This window comes from Typopeltis vanoorti, chromosome 5 (assembly GCF_054136105.1).
Source record: "Typopeltis vanoorti isolate ZY-2024b chromosome 5, IOZ_Tvanoo_1.0, whole genome shotgun sequence".
Classification (NCBI taxonomy): domain Eukaryota; kingdom Metazoa; phylum Arthropoda; class Arachnida; order Uropygi; family Thelyphonidae; genus Typopeltis; species Typopeltis vanoorti.
The window spans coordinates 52314643-52337445 of NC_143553.1; the positions used below are offsets into that span (position 1 = coordinate 52314643).

General features: G+C 36.9%; 1 protein-coding gene across 1 annotated transcript in view; it reads left to right on the forward strand.

Moving 5' to 3' along the window:
• LOC150106411 (synaptic vesicular amine transporter-like) overlaps positions 1 to 22803 on the forward strand; it is a 35545-nt gene that overhangs the window by 6396 nt on the left and 6346 nt on the right. The window contains exon 5 of the mRNA XM_090392431.1: positions 451 to 584. Within this exon, the coding sequence (XP_090248557.1) occupies positions 451 to 584 (134 nt within the window). The remainder of the gene's footprint in view (positions 1 to 450; positions 585 to 22803) is intronic.

Genomic DNA, 22803 nt, shown 5'->3' on the forward strand with positions numbered 1-22803 from the left:
GCTTATAAAAGTTACTAGCATTTTAATTCATAGAGCTCAAAAAATAAAAGTAAATATATAAGGCCTTTATTAATGTTTTCTTTTATTTATATAAAAAGTCTCCATTAATACTTTTAATTACTTCCATATGACTTTCTCTGGACATCGTTGTTCAGATCAGTCCAAAACTATTTCTAAATTGCCGATGTATTTGTTCATACCATACTGTGTACTATGTAGGTTGATCCTCTTCAGTATTTATTACTCCAACTCATTAAACCGGAAATAAATATCAGAAAATTGCACGTGAATGCAAGGAAATGAACTTGAAATCTTTGCGTGACGCGATGATATTATCCGATGTTATAAGTTTAATGAATAAGATCTTAATTCGAAGAATAACATTTCAGTAGAGATCATATTTCAACGGTCTCTAGATACTAAAATCTTCGACTAATTTTTTCCCCGTAGGCCCGTTGGTGGGCGGTCAGATTGTCACGGCTGTGGGATTTCCTTGGCTCATGAGAAGTATTGGAATTCTAAATCTCCTCTTCTGTCCTTTATGCTTAGTGTTGAGACATCCTCCGGTTGCTGATGAAAACAAGGTAAAAAAATCTATTTCCTAATTTTAGAAATGAATCTCTTTAATTGAAATAGTTTAGACGCCTGTTATTCTTTCTTGAATCTGAAATAAAGATGGTTAGCAATTTTAATATTACAATTAGCTGAGATTGATTGTAGCAAGAAGATCTCCAGGTTCACTGCGAACAATAATTCTATTGTTCACAATGCACAATTTTTCCTTCAAGTGGAGTAGGAAAAATATTTAATTTAGACGTCAAACTAAAGTTAATTTCTACATGTAAGGGATTTTATGTCATTACTTCTTTCAGTGCTATTTAAGTACTGCACAGAAGTGAATGTTTTCATAGAAATTCAGCGACGCACTTCATACACTGACAAAAAGAATTAGCATAGCTCCAAACAAACATTTGTCTGATGGCATGTTTATATGCCTTCATTTTAACGGCTAAGTTAAAGCCGTTTATATATAGAAGACTGTATATTTCCATATAAGTAGTACTTGTGGACATATTAATGGTAAATGATATTGTATAATTTTGACGATACTTTTTTAACACTTTGGTTTCCCAAGAAAACAGAATTTTAGAAATACACTTTGGAAATCCAACTAACTTTTTATCCGATCACCCTCATATTTGCCCAACAAACAGAATTGAGATATTCACAAAAATCTCTCTCTATAAACCTGCTAAAGAATTAATACATCTTCTGTGGAGCTCTAGGATATGTGTAGTTAGTACTCTTTTATATTCAAGATGGAAATCGTTTGTGTACCTTATTTGTTACAGCCGAAATTCGCTGTTTTGTTAACTAACATTTCCACACTTATTTTGCTTGTGCAAAATACGTAGAGGATGATTGCTGATATTCATTACTAAATGCGTTTCACAATAGCGTTTTTAGCATGTTTGTCATTCATTGCCACAACAACCGAAGCCGAATCCGTGTTTGATTTTTGTAGTGTAAATAGTTTGTTTATTCATTTCTAAATCCAGTTTTGTTTGGTGTTGTTCGGTTTTTTTTTTCAAAACTAGGCCTACTAAAAACCGAAATTGAGGTGAAGTGATTTTTAAAATACCACATGCAGCTCTGCTAACTCGCTTTCCAATTAACAAGCTGTGGGTTCGAAACCCACATCAGATGTGGATGTTTATGAACATCATCAGGTGCGTAGATTTCTCGCCGGTGAGGCTATAGTTTCTGGATGTCTGGAGTGGCTTAAAAGTGTACCATTTTGGTCGTAGAGCATGGTTCCCCATTGATTTACTCTCATTTGCCCTCTCCCCACGGTTTAATCGCTATAGGCTTACAGCTTTTTATGCGAGGGATTCGTATGAAAAATGCATCCAGACAAAACGAAGTTATTTTGTACGATTTCACCCAGTAAGCTTTGCTAATTGTTTATTATTATGGATTATCACAATGGTCAGTTCTGTCTCTCTTCCTTTTTAACTTATATATCGCATATTTGCCTAATACAGCGTCTAAGAAGTTTTGCTACGCTGATGACATTGCTTTAGCCACTAGACCCCAATTTTACTACAATAGAAGATACACTAACAAACGACCTTGCAGTCCTAGATGGAGATTATGCCCAAATCCTAGCAAAACAGAAGTTTCATGCTTCCACTTGAACAATAACCAGGCTAACGAAGAACTCATGATCTACTTCAACCAGAAACTGCTACGCTACAACAGATTCCCGAAATATCTGGGCGTCACTCTGGATAGAACTCTATCTTTTAAACCACATCTCATTAACACAGCCAAGATAAAAACAAGAAACAATATACTGAAAAAACTATGTGGAACAACTTGAGGTGTCTTAGCAACAACGCTTCGCTATAAACGAGGCCAAGAGCAGTGTTTATTCTGCAGCTGAATGCTGCTCACCCGTATGGCTGAACAGCGCCCATGAGTATTTGGTTGATGCTCAGCTTAACACCATTGTGCGCCTTATTTCTAGAACTGTAAAATCAACACCTACTGGCTTCCAGTGCTAAGCAACATGACACATCCGCAGATCCAACTTTCTTCTACATGAATACAGCAAAATCATGGAAATCCAAAATCTTCCAATCCATGAAGACATCCCACTCCTAGAAATAAACAGGCTAAAGTCAAGGCACCCTCCAATCTTAACAGCAAAAAATCTTGCAGAGACTAGTTTCAACATGAAGGAGAAGCGGAAAGAGTCCTGGTGTAACACTTCAACAGGGGTCTTCCATGAATTAGTGGACCCAACACAGATGCCTTCGGGTTTTGACCTACCTCGGAAAACTTGGTCTGCCCTTAACCGAATCCGCACCAGTCATGGCAGATGTGCAGACCACCTTTACAAATGGGACATGGTTGTCTCACCCAGGTGCGACTGTGGATCACCCCGCCAGACAATTAATCATATTACAGCAGAATGTGCATACAGTGAAAACCTTTCAGACTACACCAAGTGCAATTGACTGGATAATCAACCATACACATACAGTTGTAGCCTATTCTTGAGTGTCTCTTTTATGACTATATTATGTCTTATTATTGTACATATGTCTATTATTATGTCCATATATATTAAGAATTAATGTAATGTAACTTTTCATGTGGGAGCCATACGCTAAATAAATAAATATTATTATTATACAATTTCTCCAACTTTTTCCAGCATAACTGAATTTAAACCAAAATTAATATCATATAACACATTTTTCTACCTAATACTAAATTATACCTATACATGTAATTTTGCTTGATATTTTAAAACAGATGTGACGTCATACTCGCATAATGTCGCAATCAATTTAGCGCGCACCAGAGTTCTAGATTTTTTGCAATTGTTATATTCATGTAAAAATTTCTGGAAGAGAAAACTACATAGACATGTAGACTGTTAGAATACAAATAATTTACTAACTCTAATTATTTACAAACCAACGTTTCTCTAGCTTTAACTAGCATTATCAAGGGCAATTTAACACTGCGTACTTATTGAAGACAACAAACCAAAATCACATGAATAACAAGACCGATCGCGTGCATGGAGGGCGACAGTGGCGCTTTTTGTGTTAATCCCTATTGTTAATGCTGATGAGTAGATAGAGCGATGCACTAAAGTTCTATCTAAAACTAAATCTCGCTAGAAGAAAGAAGAAAAAAAAATCTATTTGTTTTAGACAAACAGATAAGGTTTAGAGGTTTCTATGCTGTTCTGATTCTGTGTTGGTTGTTTCAAGAGGGAGCCCAGTTTATCTGTTGTGCCTTTGATGCAGGGTAAAGACTTCGTGTATAGTCTGGTTTGGGAGTGGGAATTTGTTCTTTTTAAGGAATTTGGTGAAGGTTTTTATTTTGTTCGAATAATGTGAGTAGAGCCTATTGTGGCAGATGCAGTGCTGGTCCTGAGGACAAAATTCGCTTTGCTCTGGAGGCTCAAGTTTTGAACTTCCAAGTTTCTGGGCAGGATGTGTGAAGTGGCATGTTGGTATCTGCCTGTGGGGGTCGGTAAACTGGATATATGAACGTGTTATGTTACTAACAGATCATTTAATAATGCGAATACCTCCACTTTAGTTGCCGTGTGAGTCACATTGTAATGATGAACTATTTAAAATGTTTCAGATATAAGTGATTAACAGAAAAATATCCACGTGATAATTTTTTTTTAAGAGTCGCGATGAAGACCGTTAAAGATGTATCTCAAATTCTAGAAATACACGTTCGCTTTGAGAACTAGTGTTTAAGTTAATGATACCTTTTTTTAGAAGAAATGATGAAATATAACTTAAATCTTACATGCCTTTTGAATAAGAATCTTACCTTTGTAATCAAGTTCCATACCATGGGAGATGCTCGCCCATATAAGCTGCCATTAGCAGAAACCTTTTTTTCCAGCAAATAGCATTTACCATGTGTTGATATACGTTGCCATTTACCATGGCAACGTACATCAGCAGAGGTATAACTGATTGGCCCTAGTGGAGAACACAAAAAAGTGTAGTTTATTTTTCTTTCTATTCTTTACCAACTACTCAGAATCACTACTAGAGAGAATCTACTCTAGTTTTATGAAGAAGTAATCCACAAGTTCTGTTGGCGAAAAGACCAAACTGTTAATTGGATTGGTCTTTGATACAGAAAAGGAAAACGAGTCTGGGGAAAGGGACCTGTAAACAAAAACTATTAACTCAATTAGAAATGGTAATAAAATGAACAGCGTAGTAGTAGATACTGACGAGATATGTGAAATATTCACATATTAAATTGTAATGCAAACCGAGTTTATCATACAGGACGATATATTTATAATCAAACTAATTTAAGAATGTATATTATTAGCCTCATGTAAACTTAGCAAAACTGCAATTCAAACTCAATTGTAAATTTAATTTACAATTATATTCAGATTCAGTGTGGTCACAACTTTTTCCACTCAATGCATTTTTGTGGTGCAGATTTCCTAATCTGTGAATTCGTTAATTTTATGTAAAATGATTTAAATGAAATAATCACGAAGGTTATGACCAAACGTGTTGAAATAAAACCACCAGTGATTTTTAATGAAGAACATAAAAAACACGGAATAATGTTTTTTTTTGCGGATACTCAAGAGATCTGCTCAAATGCATGCGCCTTTAATCAACAACGATCACAGGAACTTAAAATATGATCATTCAGTTAGCATGACATCACCTAACTATTACTGCGTTCAGTTGGAACCTCTTTGGGAGATGGACCGAGTCCTTGACTCTTTATCCCTTCATCTCATTTTAGCTTGTGTATGAGAGGATTATTGTGGATAAATTACCCGCTCATTGTGAACATTGTAAGCTGTATTAGCTTTATCTTGCGATGGAGGATTTTGGCGTTTTATGTTTGAAATGATCTGAGGGTTTGTAGTCTGCTGCCTGTTGAATTAGCTGATTTGGGTGATTGTCTGTGAAGAATTTTTCTGCAATGCCTGTCATGTAGGTCTTGATATCTGGAAGGTTGGCTTCCTGGTGTAACTGGAGGTTTCTCATGAACCAAGGGGCATTAAATGCCATTCTTAGGCATTTGTGCTGGATCGTCTTAATCTGTTGATGTTGCTTTTAGCTGTGTCCCCCCAGGTTGGGGATGCGTAAGTGGTCTTATTACTGATTTATAGAGGAGGATTTTGTTATTTATATTTAGGAAGCTCTAACTATTCAAAAGTGGATATAGCTGTGCTATTGTCTGACTTGCTTTGGTGGAGATACTATTTATGTGTGTCTTGAAGTTTAGGAGTTTATCAAGATGAACTTCTAGATATTTGGGAGTTGTGCCAAGGGATGATTTTTCCAAACATTTGTATGCTTGTGTTCGGTTCTGCTTTACGTCTGGTGAAAAGTACTGCAGAGCTTTTTCCTGGATTGATGACAGCGCGCCATTTGGTGTACCAGCCCTCTAATTCGTTGACTGCTCTCTGTAGCCTGTTTGTGGACTGAGGGATCTGGCTATGATAATTGTGTCGTCGGCATAGAGAGCGGTGATGGATGGGGACAACTTGGGGAGATCCGCCATGTATATGGAGAAGAGTAGGGGAGAGAGAAGAGAGCCTTGTGGGACTCCTACCACAACTCTCCTTTCTGTGGATCTGATTCCATTCAGTTTTATTTTAAATTTTCTGTTACTGAGATATGATTTGATAAGCAAAACTAGTGGTATTGGGATTCCTACTTGGTGTAGCTTAAAAATTAGACCATGATGTTAAATTCTATCAAATGCTTGTGTTATGTCAAGAAGACTTCGCCAGAATGCTGGTGCCATTCATACCCTTGGGTGATGTATTCAATGATTCTGTAAATTTGGAGGGTCGTAGAATGCTGTTTTCTGAATCCGAATTGCTCGTCTTGTATGACTTGGTTATCTGTTGCTTCTTGAATCCGTGTTAGTATAGCACGTTCGGCTATCTTGCCTACACATGATAGAAGGCTGATAAGCCGATAGTTCTGCGGGAATTGTGCATTTTTCCCAGTTTTTGGAATTAGGAAGACATCTGCAAGCTTCCATCGCTGGGAAATAATTTAGTCAAAGGATGGCATTGATGATGGCTACCAGATGTATAACCCCTTTACTTGGGAGTAGCTTGAGCACCTTGTTCCTTATACCATCTGGACCCGGAGCCTTTTTGTTGTTTAGTTTTCTTATGATGTCATATATTTCTGTTGGTGACACGGATTTGTTGTTGGATTGGAGTGAGGCGTTTTGAGTTATTTTACGCACTTGGGTATGGATTTTTCTTATGAAGCTTAAATCTACATTGGCATAATTGGGACTGCATTGTCTTTCTAAGCTGTCTGAAAATGCTTCTACCTTTTCCTCATCACTGTAGGCGACTCTATATTCTCCTTGGATTGGGGAAAGCGTGTTACGTTTTGAACGAAGTGATCTCATCATTCTCCACAATGATTGATCCTCTGTATTTAATTGACGTATTTTGTTATTCCAGAGTTCGTTACGGTGATCCTTTAGGGTATACCGAACCTGGTTTGCAGCTGTGTTAACTGCCTGCTTATCTGCGAGATCCAGTGTTCTGTGATATTTTCTTCTTAACCTGTTTTTCTCTAGGATGAGACATTTTATGTCCTCTGGGAGTTGATTTGGTGGTGCACATTTGGTTGTATGTGTTACCTGTGATACTGCTGTTAGCACTTGCTTTTCAATGGTTTTTAGTGCTTTTTCTATGTCTTCAGTGGATATTATATGTGGTACCGTGCCAAGAATTTCCTGGAAGGCTGAGGGAAGTTGTTTCCAGTTTATAAAGGTGGAGGTATTTTCCGTTAAATATTGTGTGGCGCCTAGTTGCAATATGATGAGGTTGTGATTCAGAACTTAATTCGTTGACTGCATGTATTTGATAGCTGTGCGCTATGTTTTTTAATATAGCTATATCAAGTACATCAGGACGTACGGTTGCTCCGTAGTGTGTGGGTCCTATTACTACTACTACTACTGTTTCGTGACGTAGTATAAGAGTTGAGTATTCTTCCGTTGATATTTGAGTTTCTGCTATTCCAGACTGAATGTTTGGCATTAAAATCTCCAGCTATGATTACTGCTCTATCTGCATTTAGTATTTCGTCCAGATCTGATTCTAGGAGTTTTTTATTTGGGGGGATGTATGCTGAAAATAACATGATACTGCTTGTGTTCTCCATGTGTATTTCAATTCCTGTTGTTTCCATGTGTTCTGTTTGAAGTGTGGCGATTGCGTTGTGTTTTATACTTCTTTTAATGAAGATGGCAGTTCCTCCTCCTCTTGCATAGATTCTGTCTGTGCGGTACATGGTGTAGTTATTGATTCTTGTCTTGTCAGATGGACGCAGGTGTGTTTCATTTATTAAGATGTCTGCTTGAGTTTCTGCCGCGATTTCCTGTAGTTCTATTGCTTTGTTGGGTAGTCCGTTAGCATTCCAGCTGATTAAAATCTCCAGCTATGATTACTGCTCTATCTGCATTTAGTATTTCGTCCAGATCTGATTCTAGGAGTTTTTTATTTGGGGGGATGTATGCTGAAAATAACATGATACTGCTTGTGTTCTCCATGTGTATTTCAATTCCTGTTGTTTCCATGTGTTCTGTTTGAAGTGTGGCGATTGCGTTGTGTTTTATACTTCTTTTAATGAAGATGGCAGTTCCTCCTCCTCTTGCATAGATTCTGTCTGTGCGGTACATGGTGTAGTTATTGATTCTTGTCTTGTCAGATGGACGCAGGTGTGTTTCATTTATTAAGATGTCTGCTTGAGTTTCTGCCGCGAATTCCTGTAGTTCTATTGCTTTGTTGGGTAATCCGTTAGCATTCCAGCTGATTATCTGTAGGCAGTTGGGTTTTATTTTGCTTTTATCCATTAAGGATTGCAGAGAATAAAATCTGTGTGTGTTTTAGAATGATGTCCTTGGCCTCGTGTCGGGCCAGTTTGTCGGAGTTCTGCAAGTATCTCTCCTATGCAGCTTGTTATGTTGAGGAGATTAGTCTTGGTGGTTTGTTTTGGTCTTGCAACTTCTGCATATGTACTTTGTTGGGTGGGGTCTGCTTTCTTGTATGCGCTTGCTGCTTTGGGGTTGTATCTTCTGGTTTGGGGGATGTGCTGTATACCCACTATAGTTGGCGGGGTGTGGGCCCCCGCAGTTAGCACATTTCGCTGGCTATGTGCGTGGTTTCTTGCATTCTAGTGTGGCCTGTTTTCCTCCATATTTCACGCATCGGTCATGCACAGCGATGCTGCTTTGCAGCATCGCTGTGCACGGCCGAACTTCTGACATCTGTGACATTGTGTTGTTGTGGATTGGCGCCTCAGAGATTCTTCTTTTATAATTAGGTCGCAGATGGTTTGGAGGTCGTATATATCTTTCTGGTCTTTTGAGATTTCGACTAGGATCAAGGGGTAGGGAGTCTTGTCTGCTCTGTGCATTTGGCTTACTTTAATGGGGTTAAATCCTTTGTTATTAGGTCTGTGGTGACTTCTTCCGTTGATATTGTTTCTGTGATTCCTTAATGCTACGTTCAGATGTTTGTCGCTGTTGAGTTGGAATATGTGATACGGTAGGTTGTTATCCAAGAATTTTGTTATGTTTCTGTAGTCTGTCGATGTCTTAGGTTGAATGCGTATTCCTTCTTCCGTGTTTGTTGCTTTTGTGAAGGTGATTCCTGTTGTTTTCAGAGCGGTGGCGATCGGTGTTCCTTGGACCTTAGGATGACTGGGGGTATTTATTCCTTTGTCTGTTCCTCTTGTTTTGGGTATTTCTGTCGTGTTAGATATTTTTCTTTTCTTTTGTACTTTCTGGAGTCTGTGTGCGATTCTGCTGTTCGGTAGGCGTTGCTATGTGTTGCTTGTTCTTCTGATTGTGGCAAGAATGCTAAGTCTTTTAGAGGGTGTGTGACTCGTTGTTTTGGTCGCCTGTGAGTGCGGCGGGGGGGATGTGTGGTACAGTTTTTACCTTCCCTGGCCAGTTATCGTTTAAGAGTTTTCCTAATCTTAGGAACTCTCTGTAAACTTCTTCGAACGTTAGGGGGCTTTTCCATGGTCTTGATATTGCTAAGTTATATAGAGAAATGGCTGCTACTTACCTTAGTAGGTTTTTCTGAGTTCTGGCACCCAGAAACGCTCCTGTAGTCCGTTTTGTAATAAGGTTCCAATACTTCGAGAATAATCCGTAATCTTGAGACACAAATACACACAATTTTCATCAGAATATCAGTACTACTCTCTCAATCCCTCCGGAATACTACTCCTCTCTCAACAACAAACTCATATTTTCGTATAAAAATAGAAGAATGGTGCACCACAATATTATTAAAATTTTCTATAAAAAATAATATTTTGGCAAGTTTTTTATTATTTAGATAACAAATTATACTCGACAAAAAGTTTTTTCTTTTTATCCTTTATCCAGTTATGAGCCAACAAAATTATGCACGTAAAGTATCTTCGCCACTAGGCTGCTTACAGAAGCAACTGATTTTACCTCAAATTGCGCTTTTGTTTGCTGATTTTTTTTTTTTTTGCATGGTAAACAATTAAAATAATAATATTATTTTTTGTCAGGTATATTTTATTTTCTAACCAAGTGACAAATGCTTGCTACGATTAATAAGAGGACTGTCCATTCTATCTCAATGCTCTATGACATGCATTGTAGCACGGTATATTCGTGTGTGCAATATCATAGAAGAGTGGCTTCCTTCTCATATTGTCTATTCGTTGTTGGTAGACTGATGAAGGTTGTGTAATTTTAGCTACGGATACTGAATTTAGAGATCATCATTTTTTATTTTCTGGTTTTTATCGATTCTTTTAGTGGTTCTATATCGCGTGGATACAGTGGTCTTAACATTGTCCCAGTTAAGAATTTTTTAAAAAAATTAACAACTATATTATTATTATTACATGACACCTCCAGGGAGTCCAAAGACTCATCGAGGGAAGGCACCCACTCCACCACGAACCGCAATTACCATCTTCAAGGCCATCTACCGTCCACCACCATCACTAGTATTTTCACTGGAGAGCGGATACGCTAACCACTCGGCCAACCAGGCCGGCTGATATATAATATAAATCTGACCACGTTGCATACTTCTCTAAGATGTTTCGCAAGCCTACGTTTTTGTTATTAATATTCATAATTTCGATATTCAACGCCATTGCAATTTGAGTCACTTTTACAATTCCAATTATGTAAACAATAAAAATAATGAATGAAAAAAACATGGTTTTACTGATGGTAACTGCTTCTCAATTTAAAAGCATTGACAGTTTATAAAATGGAACCAATTTGTTACTGTTTTCAGATCGGTATTGACAATACTTTAGAGATGATTGCCAGTTCACAAATGAAATGCAAAGGTGTTAATGGTTTTCTAATTGTGAAAATGTAGTCTTTTTTACGTTAAATAAAGCGGTCGACCCAATAACTAACACCTCCTTAGTTTTATATTATCATAGAATACTATGTCAAGAGCTAAACTATCGGTAGGTACACGGTTTATAGAAAGATTACTAGTTAGTTTCATAATGAGCTTATACTGAATGAGAAATAAATTGGGCTTAAAGTTCAGCAAGGTGTGCTAATACTTTGCTGCTGTCTGAATCCTAAGTGGTTTTTATGTTGAAAACCCATAAACGAAAGGTTGGTTAATCAACCTGCAGTATGTTAGTACCGTATATGGGTAGCGGGATGGGAAAGGAAAACCTTTTTACATTTGATTTAAATGATATTGTATTCCTTGTGAAACCCATCAGAGAAGACTATTCCACAGTACAGTAGTAGCAGGGATGAAGAGGAGGAAAACCAACTAGGTGTGTGGGTTTAAAGGTGTACTGTGAAGGAATGTTGAGCAGCAGCTGCACGTGTTCCAACGGACTTAGTACTGAGGGGGGAGGGAATTATTAATGCTGTTTCAGATGAACATTTGACATTGAAATATTTATAGAACATAAATATTGCAAAAATGGGAGGAGTGAGTTGGTAAGAGAGGGTTATTAATAATCAATCTAATTTCCCTCCTCTGTATTGAGTCAAGCAGTTCTAGGAAACGTTTAGGGACCCCACTCCAAATCTGAGAGCAGTATTCGATAGTTAGGAGGATTTGTGATTCGTATAAAGAAGGTTAACAGCCGTTCATGGGTGAAGTAACGTCTTGAGCGAAAGAGAAATCCTAGTTTTTTTAGAAGCTGAGGAGGCAATGGTTGTGATGATGTACTTAAGCCAGGAGAGACTTGATGTCAGAGTGGTTCCAAGAAAAGAAATCTCATTTGGAAATTTGAGTGTTGTCAAAGGTAATACGTAGGAGAAAATGGTTCTTTTTTGTGAGAATATAAATTAAAGATGCCAAGAAATTGTATTCTGGTTTTAATCCTTTATCCAAGTGTAAGCAAACAAAGTATTTTCTTTTAAAATACTTTGAAAATATTGCATCTGAAGTATTTTCAGCACAGGGCAACTCGTATATAGTGGCTCATGATTTCACATCACTTGCCTTAGTATATCATAATGCAAAGCACATATCCTTGGCATCTTCAATTTATAGTTTAATCAAGTGGAAAAACTTCCAACATATGTCTATAATCCCATAGAATTTTAATAATAAGGTGTTACACCTTTTGGCAACTCATATATGAAAATACTTCTGCATTACTTCAACCTTAGTATCTTACTTCCGGATCTGGCTCTCACTGACGAAACCCCAATAAAGGTCAAAACCCGTATGGGTAGTGACCCTTCCCATAATGCATAGTAAGGATATGTGCTTTGCATTATGGGATACTAAGGCAATTAATGTGAAGTCATTAGTTGCCTAGTCCTGAAAATACTTCAGGTGCAAACTTTGTTTGCTTACGCTTGTTTAAAGGATTAAACAAAAAATATTTTATTTCCACTTGTTCTGCAAGTGGAAATACAATATTTTGAGAAATAAGGCAGAACTGGGTTTTGCTAGCATTGAAATTGGCCAGGTTATCTGAACTCCATTAGAGGATGGCTTGCAGTTCAGAAATGAGGGTAATGGTGGTTGATGTTCTGTAGGTTGAGGTGAGTTGGGTAGAGTAAGGTCATCAAATGAATGGGAGGAGTGCAATGTGCTGTCATCTGCAAAACGGTGTATTGGGTTGGAGGTCCATTTAAATAGGTCCTTGATATATAGAAGGAAGAGAGTTGGTGAGAGAACAGAATCTTCTGGAACCCGATATTAATTGATTGGTGAGAGGATAAGGAACCATCTTCTATCACGCATAGTGTGCGTCCGGACAGAAAACTAGCAATACAACTGCAGATGCCCTGGGCCAGACCAAATGGTGGGAGTTTGTTTAGTAAACTTTTGTGCCAGACCCGATCAAAAGGTTTGGAGATATGAAGTGCAACCACTTGAGATTCAGCAAACTTCTCCATTGCATTTGTCCAGAGATGGGTGGTATATGAGAGTAGATCTCCTGTTGATCGACAGCGACGGAATCCATACTGTGGTCGTTTATTAGTCGGGGCCTTCGAGGTGTAGTGTAGTAGTAGTTATGGATTGTTCTCTATTGCTTTAGACGGAGGTGAGTGAGATATGGTGGTAGTTTGATGGCAGTGATTTGTCACCCTTCTTAGGAATTGGTTGAACATCGGCCAATTTGCAGGCTATGGAATAGATACCATGGGAGTAAGAAAGTATATATACAGGCAACATAGAATAGGAGTCAGTTCTGTAACATAAACCTTCCGGACAATTGGAGAAATGCCGTCAGGGCCAGGAGACTCTTTTTGTCTAATCTGGACAATATTTTTCTGATATCTTCTGGGTAAAGAATATAGGGGGGAGGGCATTGTATATAGGGCATATGGAATGGTTGGGAGGCATATTATTATGCTGAGTTATGCGTGCATTGGAGACAAAGTGTAAAGCCAGTAGATTGGCTTTTTCTGTGGGTGGTGATACAATGGAGCCATCTGGGAATAGTATTGGGTAAAAATTACGATCAATTGCTTTGGCAAGATACCAATAGGCTCGGTTGTCGTTTGAACAACCAGCACGTTTCCTGTTTTTAGATCTTTCAAACTCTGTTTTGGAAGCATTGATAGTTTTCTTGCAGCTGTTACGGGCTTGAGTATACGCACTAAAGGAGGACGGAGTTCTTGATGTAAGCCAGTTGTAATATGCTTGCTTTTTTATTTGTACAGCTTTGGCACATCTTTTTTTTTTTTTTTTTTTTTTTTGGAGAATCAGGGTTTAGTTAGGGGACAGCAGTTCCGAGTAGTGTAGGGAATATATGTTTCCATGCCAGCAAGGATTACTTTGGTGATACGTTCGGTGCATATGTTTGGGTTTTGAAGACCGGAAACAACAATATTCCAACCATGGGAATGAGGTATAGACTCACGGAGGCTATCCCACTTGGCACTGTTATGCCAAACCTACTCTTGTATGGGAGTAGCTGTGTAGGTGTTGTTGTATGACGGAGGAAACAAGCACTAGATTGTGGTCGGAATTACCTAGCGGTCTCCACTACATTCACTGTATATTTGTTAGTGGTGAGGAAAAGATGTAGGGAGTGATTAGAGTCATCTGGTATTCTGGTTGGAATGTTAATTTATGTAAGGTCGTTAGTGATCGCAGATGTTTCAGCATCTCTGCCTGATAGATCTGTACAACTGGAGGAGGAAAGCCAGTTGGTGTTGTGGGCATTAAAATCTCTTAGGAGGATGATTTCGCTATTACGGTAGTGGGAATGGAGATAATGTTTAAGGAGAGGAAATTAAAGAGCCCAGAGTGGTTGTTGCATTAGGAGAGCGATAAAAACAGCAAATGAATTTGACTTGAGTAGGGATGGGTGAATCAACCGAAGGAGGTCATTCTGGTGATTCTGGATTGGGTATGTCAATGACACACCATTGGCATGATATGTCAGAGCAGGCATAACGCAGACGCCACCCTTGGATCGAAGGGTTTGGAGTTTTCATCTAATTTTTGCTAATTAAGAAACAAAAACTAGAAGAGTGGGTCTGTAATTTTAATAATTTCTATTTAAAAAATTCCATTAATCATAGATAAATTAAAAGAAGAAAATAAATATCCGGCACAGGCACAACGCTAACATTTATAGCATTGTGGCCTGGAGTTTAATTATAATACGTTTCATTCTGACTGTTTAACGGAGCCTTTAAAAAGCCCCATGTTTTTTCATTAGTTGATATCAACTAATCCTTAAAGAACACATCTGAAAAAGCCATTTTTGTTTTACGTGTTTATCAGAACTTTCCAGACCCCCCCCCCGTCGTATGTTAGTAGGTATGCTTGTATTATTAATTATGAGATAAGTTTATATTTTTTTATGCATCTTATCTCTCAGTTTTATATTCGTATTTATCCATGGATTTGTTGGTTTGATTTGTCTTTCTGGAAGTGGAGCTGAGTTTGTGTTTAATATTATCAATGAATCTGCAGTAACATCAGCACTGGCTGCTGTTTTTGTTTTCCGAAAATAATACTTGATTTGTTTTAATACTTTATAGTTATTCTAAGATACTAGATACCGTCATCCACAGTCTTTGAGGGGATTTCAAATCGATTTCTACAGCTATTAGGAAATGATCGGCGATTGGTTGATTTTAGCACTGCTGAATTAAATTTTGCTTGTATTTGGGGTTCTGACTAACGAATACGAAATCTAAACACGTTATGCGTCACTGAATTTTCTTGTTAAAATATTAAGCATGAATTAATACCATACACGGGTAATAATTCGTATAATATTTAGAATAGTAGCTACCTGCTAACAAATCCATCTTTATTTCGGAAACAAAATTCATTCTATAAATTGCTAGCAACTTCTTGAGTAAAGTCATCAGGGATATACTGTGGTTGCCCTGTGAGTACTAAATTACAAACATGAAACATTTTTATTATTATTAAAAACATTATTAAACACGTATAGATGCATACATGAACTGTGAACCAATCGCTGAAGGCCATTTTACTTTAAGATACGAATGATTCCGAAATTTAGTGGCATGTTCCGAATGCATGGTTCGAACTATTTGAATTTAAACTTTTAACGTAAACAATTTGAACCACGCGGTTGAAATGCGATCATGCTTCCCACTAGACACTGACCTCACGGAGGTCCGTCGACACATTCCAAAATACCCATTTTACCATAGAGGAAATACATCTACTATAAATAATAATAAACCGTAGACGAGTTAAAACCTGGCATTTATCATTCAAGCAAATCTACCATTAGTAAATAGCATATTATGTTTACCTCTAAGAAACTGTTAATTAATTCGATATCTGTAGTGAATCTCAGTAAAGGATTGCAGTCCCAAGATATCATCTGTGGTAGAAATGTATTTTTTTACGAATATTTCCAATTCAATTAAGCGATCTAAAAGAAAACAAAACACACTCTAGTCCCAAATATATTCATTAAACCCATTGTGAATAATAGGTGGAGAAAAAACTGAATTTGGATCGCTTACCTGTTACCTTAAAATCAGGTAACAGTTGAAATCCACGATAAATTCTGTTTTCTTTCAATAAATGGCGTGATAAAAATATTATAAAATTGCTAAGTTACTCTTTGTCTAATTTTTATAGGGGTTTGCTTTTCTTTTTCTTAGAAATCTCAGTAAGCTAAAATTTATTCCACAACTGGTTTAATTTTGTAGTGATTTTGAAAAATATGTAGTCAGAATATTTATTTTCTAAAATACAGTTTTTACAAATTAACATTTGACGGACTGCACAGTCCTAGTTAAGTGTAATTGCGAAAGTTTCTAACCGGTAGATCGTGGATCCCGTATTTACATTAGAATGGTAAACATACGGAATTAAGCAAAACTTTGCGTACTTGAAATTAAAATTATATCACTACAAATAGAACCAACGATTGTTTGCAAAGCGACTTTAAACGGTCCATAAATTATTAAAATGACCGAACTGTTTCTCATATGAACAGCGTGTTACCGGTTTGAAAACTATAGATCATCAGATGTTGTTTGTACTTGAACTATAAATTACAAACTTTCTGTCTTGATTTAACTGTTCATTTACTTCAAGATTGTTTTAAAATTATAAAAATTAATTACTGAGTTAATATTAGCACTTTTAAACTTTATGACGCAAATTACTGAACACAGTTTCAACATAAGCATTCAGTACAGAGATTAGATGTTCTGTCCCATACATCGGCGATCGCTGATGATATCAAAGACACAACCCTTAACTGGTGTTTATAAAAGTCCATGTGAACCTACCTTATACCAGTCAGATAAACGGAAATAAAGGAACATCTCAGGGATGTAGAATACAGAAGAGGAAAAATCCGACTTTGTTCATCATACATTCACAACAAATCACGCGCCTGATTGGAGGTTCTGTCTTGAGGACACTTTCTTTCGTGTCTAATCAATGAATCCACCAACTGATCTTGATCTAAAGAAAACGATAGCAAGCACATTTGTATTATTCGTATAACGTTCTCTTTCATCTCAGTGAAAAGATTGGTTTCTATGTATGAAGTAAAGCAGAGAATGATCACAGCCAACTGTCCATAATGAGTGATCAGCCGCTCTTTAAGTGCATCTTAGTGTTCGAAGTTAATCCGTGTTGTGGTTGATTAAAACGCGCTGTAAGAGATTAAGGAATTAGCCTACTTCTGAGATAACACTCCATCACTAATAGTCCATTCATCTGTTGATAATATTATGTTTGAGAAGACATTTCTCAGGAAATGTCTTCTCATGAAATTATCAGATGGGTCTATGGACATACAGTTCTTATTAACGAAAATGATATATTGTGGGAAGTGTATTTTTCTAAGTACTATTTTTATGACTAATCCACCCCCCGAAAGAAAAACAAAGTTGGAAACTCATCACACGTTTGGGTGGCTTCACACCGGGAGTTGGAAATATCTCCCATCTAAACAAAACTTTAAAAAATACCCGAATCATAGTGAAATTAGCCGGTTAGTAAGTCAGAATATCAACCGCTCGGTCATCCAATAGGTGAAATATCACCATAAGATAGAATATATAGGCAACAAAGACCATTGGAATGTTAATAAGCTGGTTGAAATACTTAAAATATACAATTATTACAACCAGTGACAAATTACTCGTTTTGTCACCATTAAAAGTTTTGTTCTTCCAAATCTTGAGTCTGCGATACCCAAGATTAACATGATTTGTCTATTTTGGCACTTATATAATCTCATCTTCCTTTTACCCTCTTTTTTACCTTGCGGTGTCGAGGGTTTATTAATCATCTGACTTCAAACCGTTCACAGGATAAGGTGGTCAGCCCTACACCCCGGTGTATCCTATGTCCGTAGTGTTGAGTTCTCAAGGCCGTTGTCCTGATGAAAAACCCCACGATAAACTGGGGGAAAAAACCTACTGTCCAAGACCGACTAACTTGGCTATGGCTGAGGAAGATCTTTCAGCTCCTCACGTCTCCGACGGGAATCGAACCTAGAACACTCCTCCCCCCCCCCCAGGCATATGGTTGCGAAGTGCACAGCCACTTGGCTAACCGCGCGGACTTATGCAACCATGGTTGTATTTCTTTGGAAGATGTCTCTTCTGTAATATATTCTGTTCGACTTTCTTCATTGTATTGTTCATTTTCAAGTAGTCTCGTTTTACTATTTCTGTGTAGCGTCAAAGCTAACAGATGACAAATAATCCTGGGAATTTATTATGATAAATTGCTGTCACACTATCAGAGACACGCCATCTTTTTACCAGTCAGATGCCAATGATTGATGATTCATTATTCTGTGTTTCGAAGTAAGAAATATAATTAATAACTATTGATGCATAAATGGATTAAATTTTGAAAGTTTTTTTTTCTATTCTGTGAAATGGTTAGTACGACATTTCGAGGTGAACTAGTTCTCTAGGGATTTTAAGGTAAAGGTGTGCAGATTACTAAAGAATGCACTAGTGTATGACGAATAATATACTCTAAGATGTATCAAAGATAGGGAATAAGCAAATTCATACTTATTTCTATGCAGGATTAGGTCCACAACTCGGGAATTTTTCGTTTTCGAATTTGGTGAATATTTCATCCCAAGTTCATATGATCCAATATTGTTGACACGTTTGATAACATCCTACGGAAATATTCAAATATATGATTTTTTTTGTTGTTTATAAGAAAGGAAATAACTAGTGATTTCTGCGCAGAATCTTTTACTTACAATTCCACACTCAATACTGATGTCCTTGTCGTATAATTTACTATGCCTGACATACTAGCAGTGGTTTCTGGAGCATAAGCATTTAAACTAGCAATCACACTGAAAAAATCGGCGTCTTTAAGTTCTTTTTAAAAAATGTATATTTTCTTACAAAAATAAAGATAAGTGGGGAAAAATTGTCATTCAAGTATTGAATGAAACAATTGGATATTTGTAGCTCTATGCATGCGTTCTTACTAGGAAATCTCATACAATAGCAAAATTGTATTTTGAGAAACGCTAGTTCGTGAAATAAGATTTCAAAGAAATCTTACTGTAGTCAAGTGGCGTTATAACTTGATTCTTGGAGCTCCGTAAATCTAATTAAGGTCTGACAAGAAATTTTTCTTTGTCATTAGAGGTATTAAGTACGAATCTTCGTTCCCAATTTTGGCGTCTTAAGTTTCTTGAGTATCCGATTTTAATTAACTTAATGCCCATGTGAGATTTCGTCTGCATTTAACATTCTTTTTGCTTCTCCATAAGAAAACGTCTTAAAAGTCCTTTCACTTTTTATCATCTCCGGATAATATTGGAAATCGCCCACTTAAATTTCCAAGTCCATTTTATAGAACGTTCAACTAGACACAGTGGGATGGAGCCGACGCTTTAGAACTAGATTGGCGAAGCAAACACTGCTGACGGAGAGAAACTCGATAGGTTTTTCTGTCATCGGCCAAAACGTTTCTTTAACATAAGAAAAGATCACTCCCGCGGATATGTACTCTCCCCCAATTGAGTTGACTGAAGATCTAGCAAAGTTGTAATAAAAGTAATGTCACTGCGGGGTTGGTTTGTAATAGATGCCAACACAGCTGGATCTTGGAGCAATAATTCCGGGCTATTATCACGGACAGCAATGGAAGTGTGAGGTCAGAACTGACTTCAATGCAAGCGCTTTGGGATTCCGCTATTTTCAACAACAGTTCCCTCCCACCCACACCCTTGGTAATCCCCACAAACATATCGGAATTAATAGCATCTATGAAACGAAAATTGTGCAATTTTAATAAAGTACTGATCATCTGTTATACCAGAAGAGATGATGAATTCTAGTTCTTTATAACTAAATCATCTGAAATGGATTGAAAAAGTATCTTGTGTGCTGTTTAAATGCGATACGTTTATAACCCTTTTTTTTTTTTTTTTTGAAAAAGCCAATCTTCTAACAATTTAAAAGTTAAGTCACTATTGACTTTGACTATCTGAAGTCGAAGTGATGTTCTAGTAAGTCATCAACAGGATGCTGCATGTAAACTAATGTAGTTTGCCATAGACAAACAATAATACTTACAAACAATATGAAGGGCAGTTTAACAAAGCTAATTAATGACTAACTACTTCATTAAATTAAACTGTTGCTACCTCACCCAATTCAGATATCTAAGGAGAGATTGTTCCCATATTTACTAAGTTAATAATTAGCGCTAATTAGGAATGCTAACGATGTTCATATTTTTATAATGGAAAGTACTATATTGTCTAGAGAAACGATGTTAATTGATTTCCTTGCACCAGAGAAACGCTGTTCGATAGATAACCAACATCCCTTCGTTACCTCACGTTCAATGAAGAACAATGACACCCAGTTGCTTGTTAATAAGTGTGTGGGTGGGGAAGTCAGCGAGGTACGCCTCTTATTATATCCTGTGAACAGCAAAGAAATCTACGATACTTAGTACGCATGCTCTACTAGTGAATTATTTCCTGTTTACAGCACAGGAAAAATATTCCTGAAACGATCAGCCATGTGAAACTTCCGGAAGTTAGTCATTTAAATTGGATTTTGAAGTACGCAGCGAATTTAACTTTTTTCTTGCAGGTTGGAGGGGTGAAAGAACTTAATGCTTTTCCAAGGTGGAAATGATCACCGATTAAAATTCACAATATTTATTGTGTTCGTTCAGAACTGCTTCAAGGCCAATCGGTATATTTCTTCTTCGTTTGTTAAGTGATCAGTTAATTTGCATATCTTCCAAATATAAATCTTGTGTGTGATTTGAGAATGAATGGAGCTTGATTACACACATCCTAAGGAATGCATCCATCCAATTTTCGTGAGATGTCACAATTTTCTTTTTCCTTTTTTTTTATGCTGTTAGTACTCTTGTTTTGTCTTACTTCTGATCACTCTTCCGTGCTTTGATTTCGCTAACAAGTTCTCATTGTGCTGCCTAGTTAGTAGATGATTCACTTGCATCGAACACTTTCGCTTCATTACACACAGCACTTGTTACTAATGTGACAAGTGCAGTGTGTAATGGGGGAGTATTTTCATCACTGCTTTGCACCTTTTCGCACATTCATATGCCATCAATTTTGGCGGTTAAGTCAACCCTTTCATATTCTAATCTTTCTATTCATTGTTGATATTTTAGGATTGAATTCTAACCGATTAGAAGAATTACACTCGTGTAATTAAGTCTGTTAATTGCACGTTATTCTACATGTCTGTCAGAGGGGAGTTATGTCACTTTCCTTGAAAATTATTCACAAATATTTAGGATTCGAACCCATGTGTTTCTAACAAAGAGTTGAGGCACTTTTATTAAAAATCATTTTAATGACAATTAGCGATGCGAGGTGAAGCTCCGAATTCGTTTGCACCAGGATTTTGATGAAAGACAACTAAACCTGATCCAGGATCATACGTTGTTTCTTGCAGCATTGATTAGTGATTTCTGTGGGTGATTGTTTTTTTTTTCCATGTATGGTGACAATTAGTCATGATTTATGACATTTTCCTTGCACGACCTTGAGGTGTTCTGATTCATGTGTGTTTATTTATCCATATTGTCTTGTTTGTCTGGGCAAATTCCACGTAAACAGTTGACCTTGTACATACCCTGTTTTTTTTTTGTTTTTTTTTGAGTGGTGAAGATTGTGGAGTGTGAAGGAAACACAATCTGTCAGACAAGATGTTGCGTCAATAAGGCATAAAACTTTCTTTCTAGGTAAACAAGCGCTCAAGTCTCCTTTGCCCTTTAAAACCTTCTTATTCACCACTAAAACAACGGTAGTATAGAAGAGTCATTCATGTAGAATTGGCAATGTGGAACAAACAAGCCATGCAAGAGAGAGATTACGTCAGAACAATCCGATGAGATGGATAAAAAAAATCAAGATTAGCAATACATACAACAAATTAATAACTACAAAAATTAAATTTACGGAAATGACCTACATTGAATATAAGTTCTTCGTTAGGACATAATGTGAGAATCATCAGAAATGTTAAAAAAAATACGTGTAACAAGAAAAGCTATGCTCTATATCGGATTGGGGGCTCGTTGTATTGTTAGTCTGTTTCAAATAATATAGTTAAGTGCTTGATTTCATATTTCTAGCAGAGATTAGCACTGCAACTAGTATCAGAACATCCGGCTGTTCTATAATACACAACTCTGTGATTTCTAATACGGTGACTGGTTAGTGTATTACCGTGAAGCAAACGAGCCTTATTGCGATGCTCCAATATAACTTATTTAAAAGCACATTTCGTGTGGATGTTACTCGTATTTATTTTCAGGTCTTTAGAATGCCCATTTACGTACGAAAGCGAATTCAAAAGGCAGTGTGCCTTTAATGGGTTCTCAAACCATAAGATTTCGATATATTTCAATTCAAAATATGTTATTTCCCAATTTCACCTCGGAGAAGATTCGAACTGGTCGTTGTTCGTCTTCTCTTCGAGTCATTGGTTTCAGCTCTTAGACATAAAAATATAACATAAATGGAATGCGTGCTGCTCTCTTTCCAGAATAAATGAGTATTTTATAGCTAACTTCATCTGATAGACACTAAAGTGTGTTGTTAGAGAATGCGCGTAGGAGTTTTATGGTACGGTGAAATTGTGAAGCACGTTTCCTCCATAAAGGGCAGCTAATTTTATTGATATAGCGTCACTCAATATGACACATTATTCACAAAATGACCTTCCTCTGCTCCGAAATATTGATAAAGATCCATAAAAATGAAAGCCATTTGAGATCGCTCCAAGAAC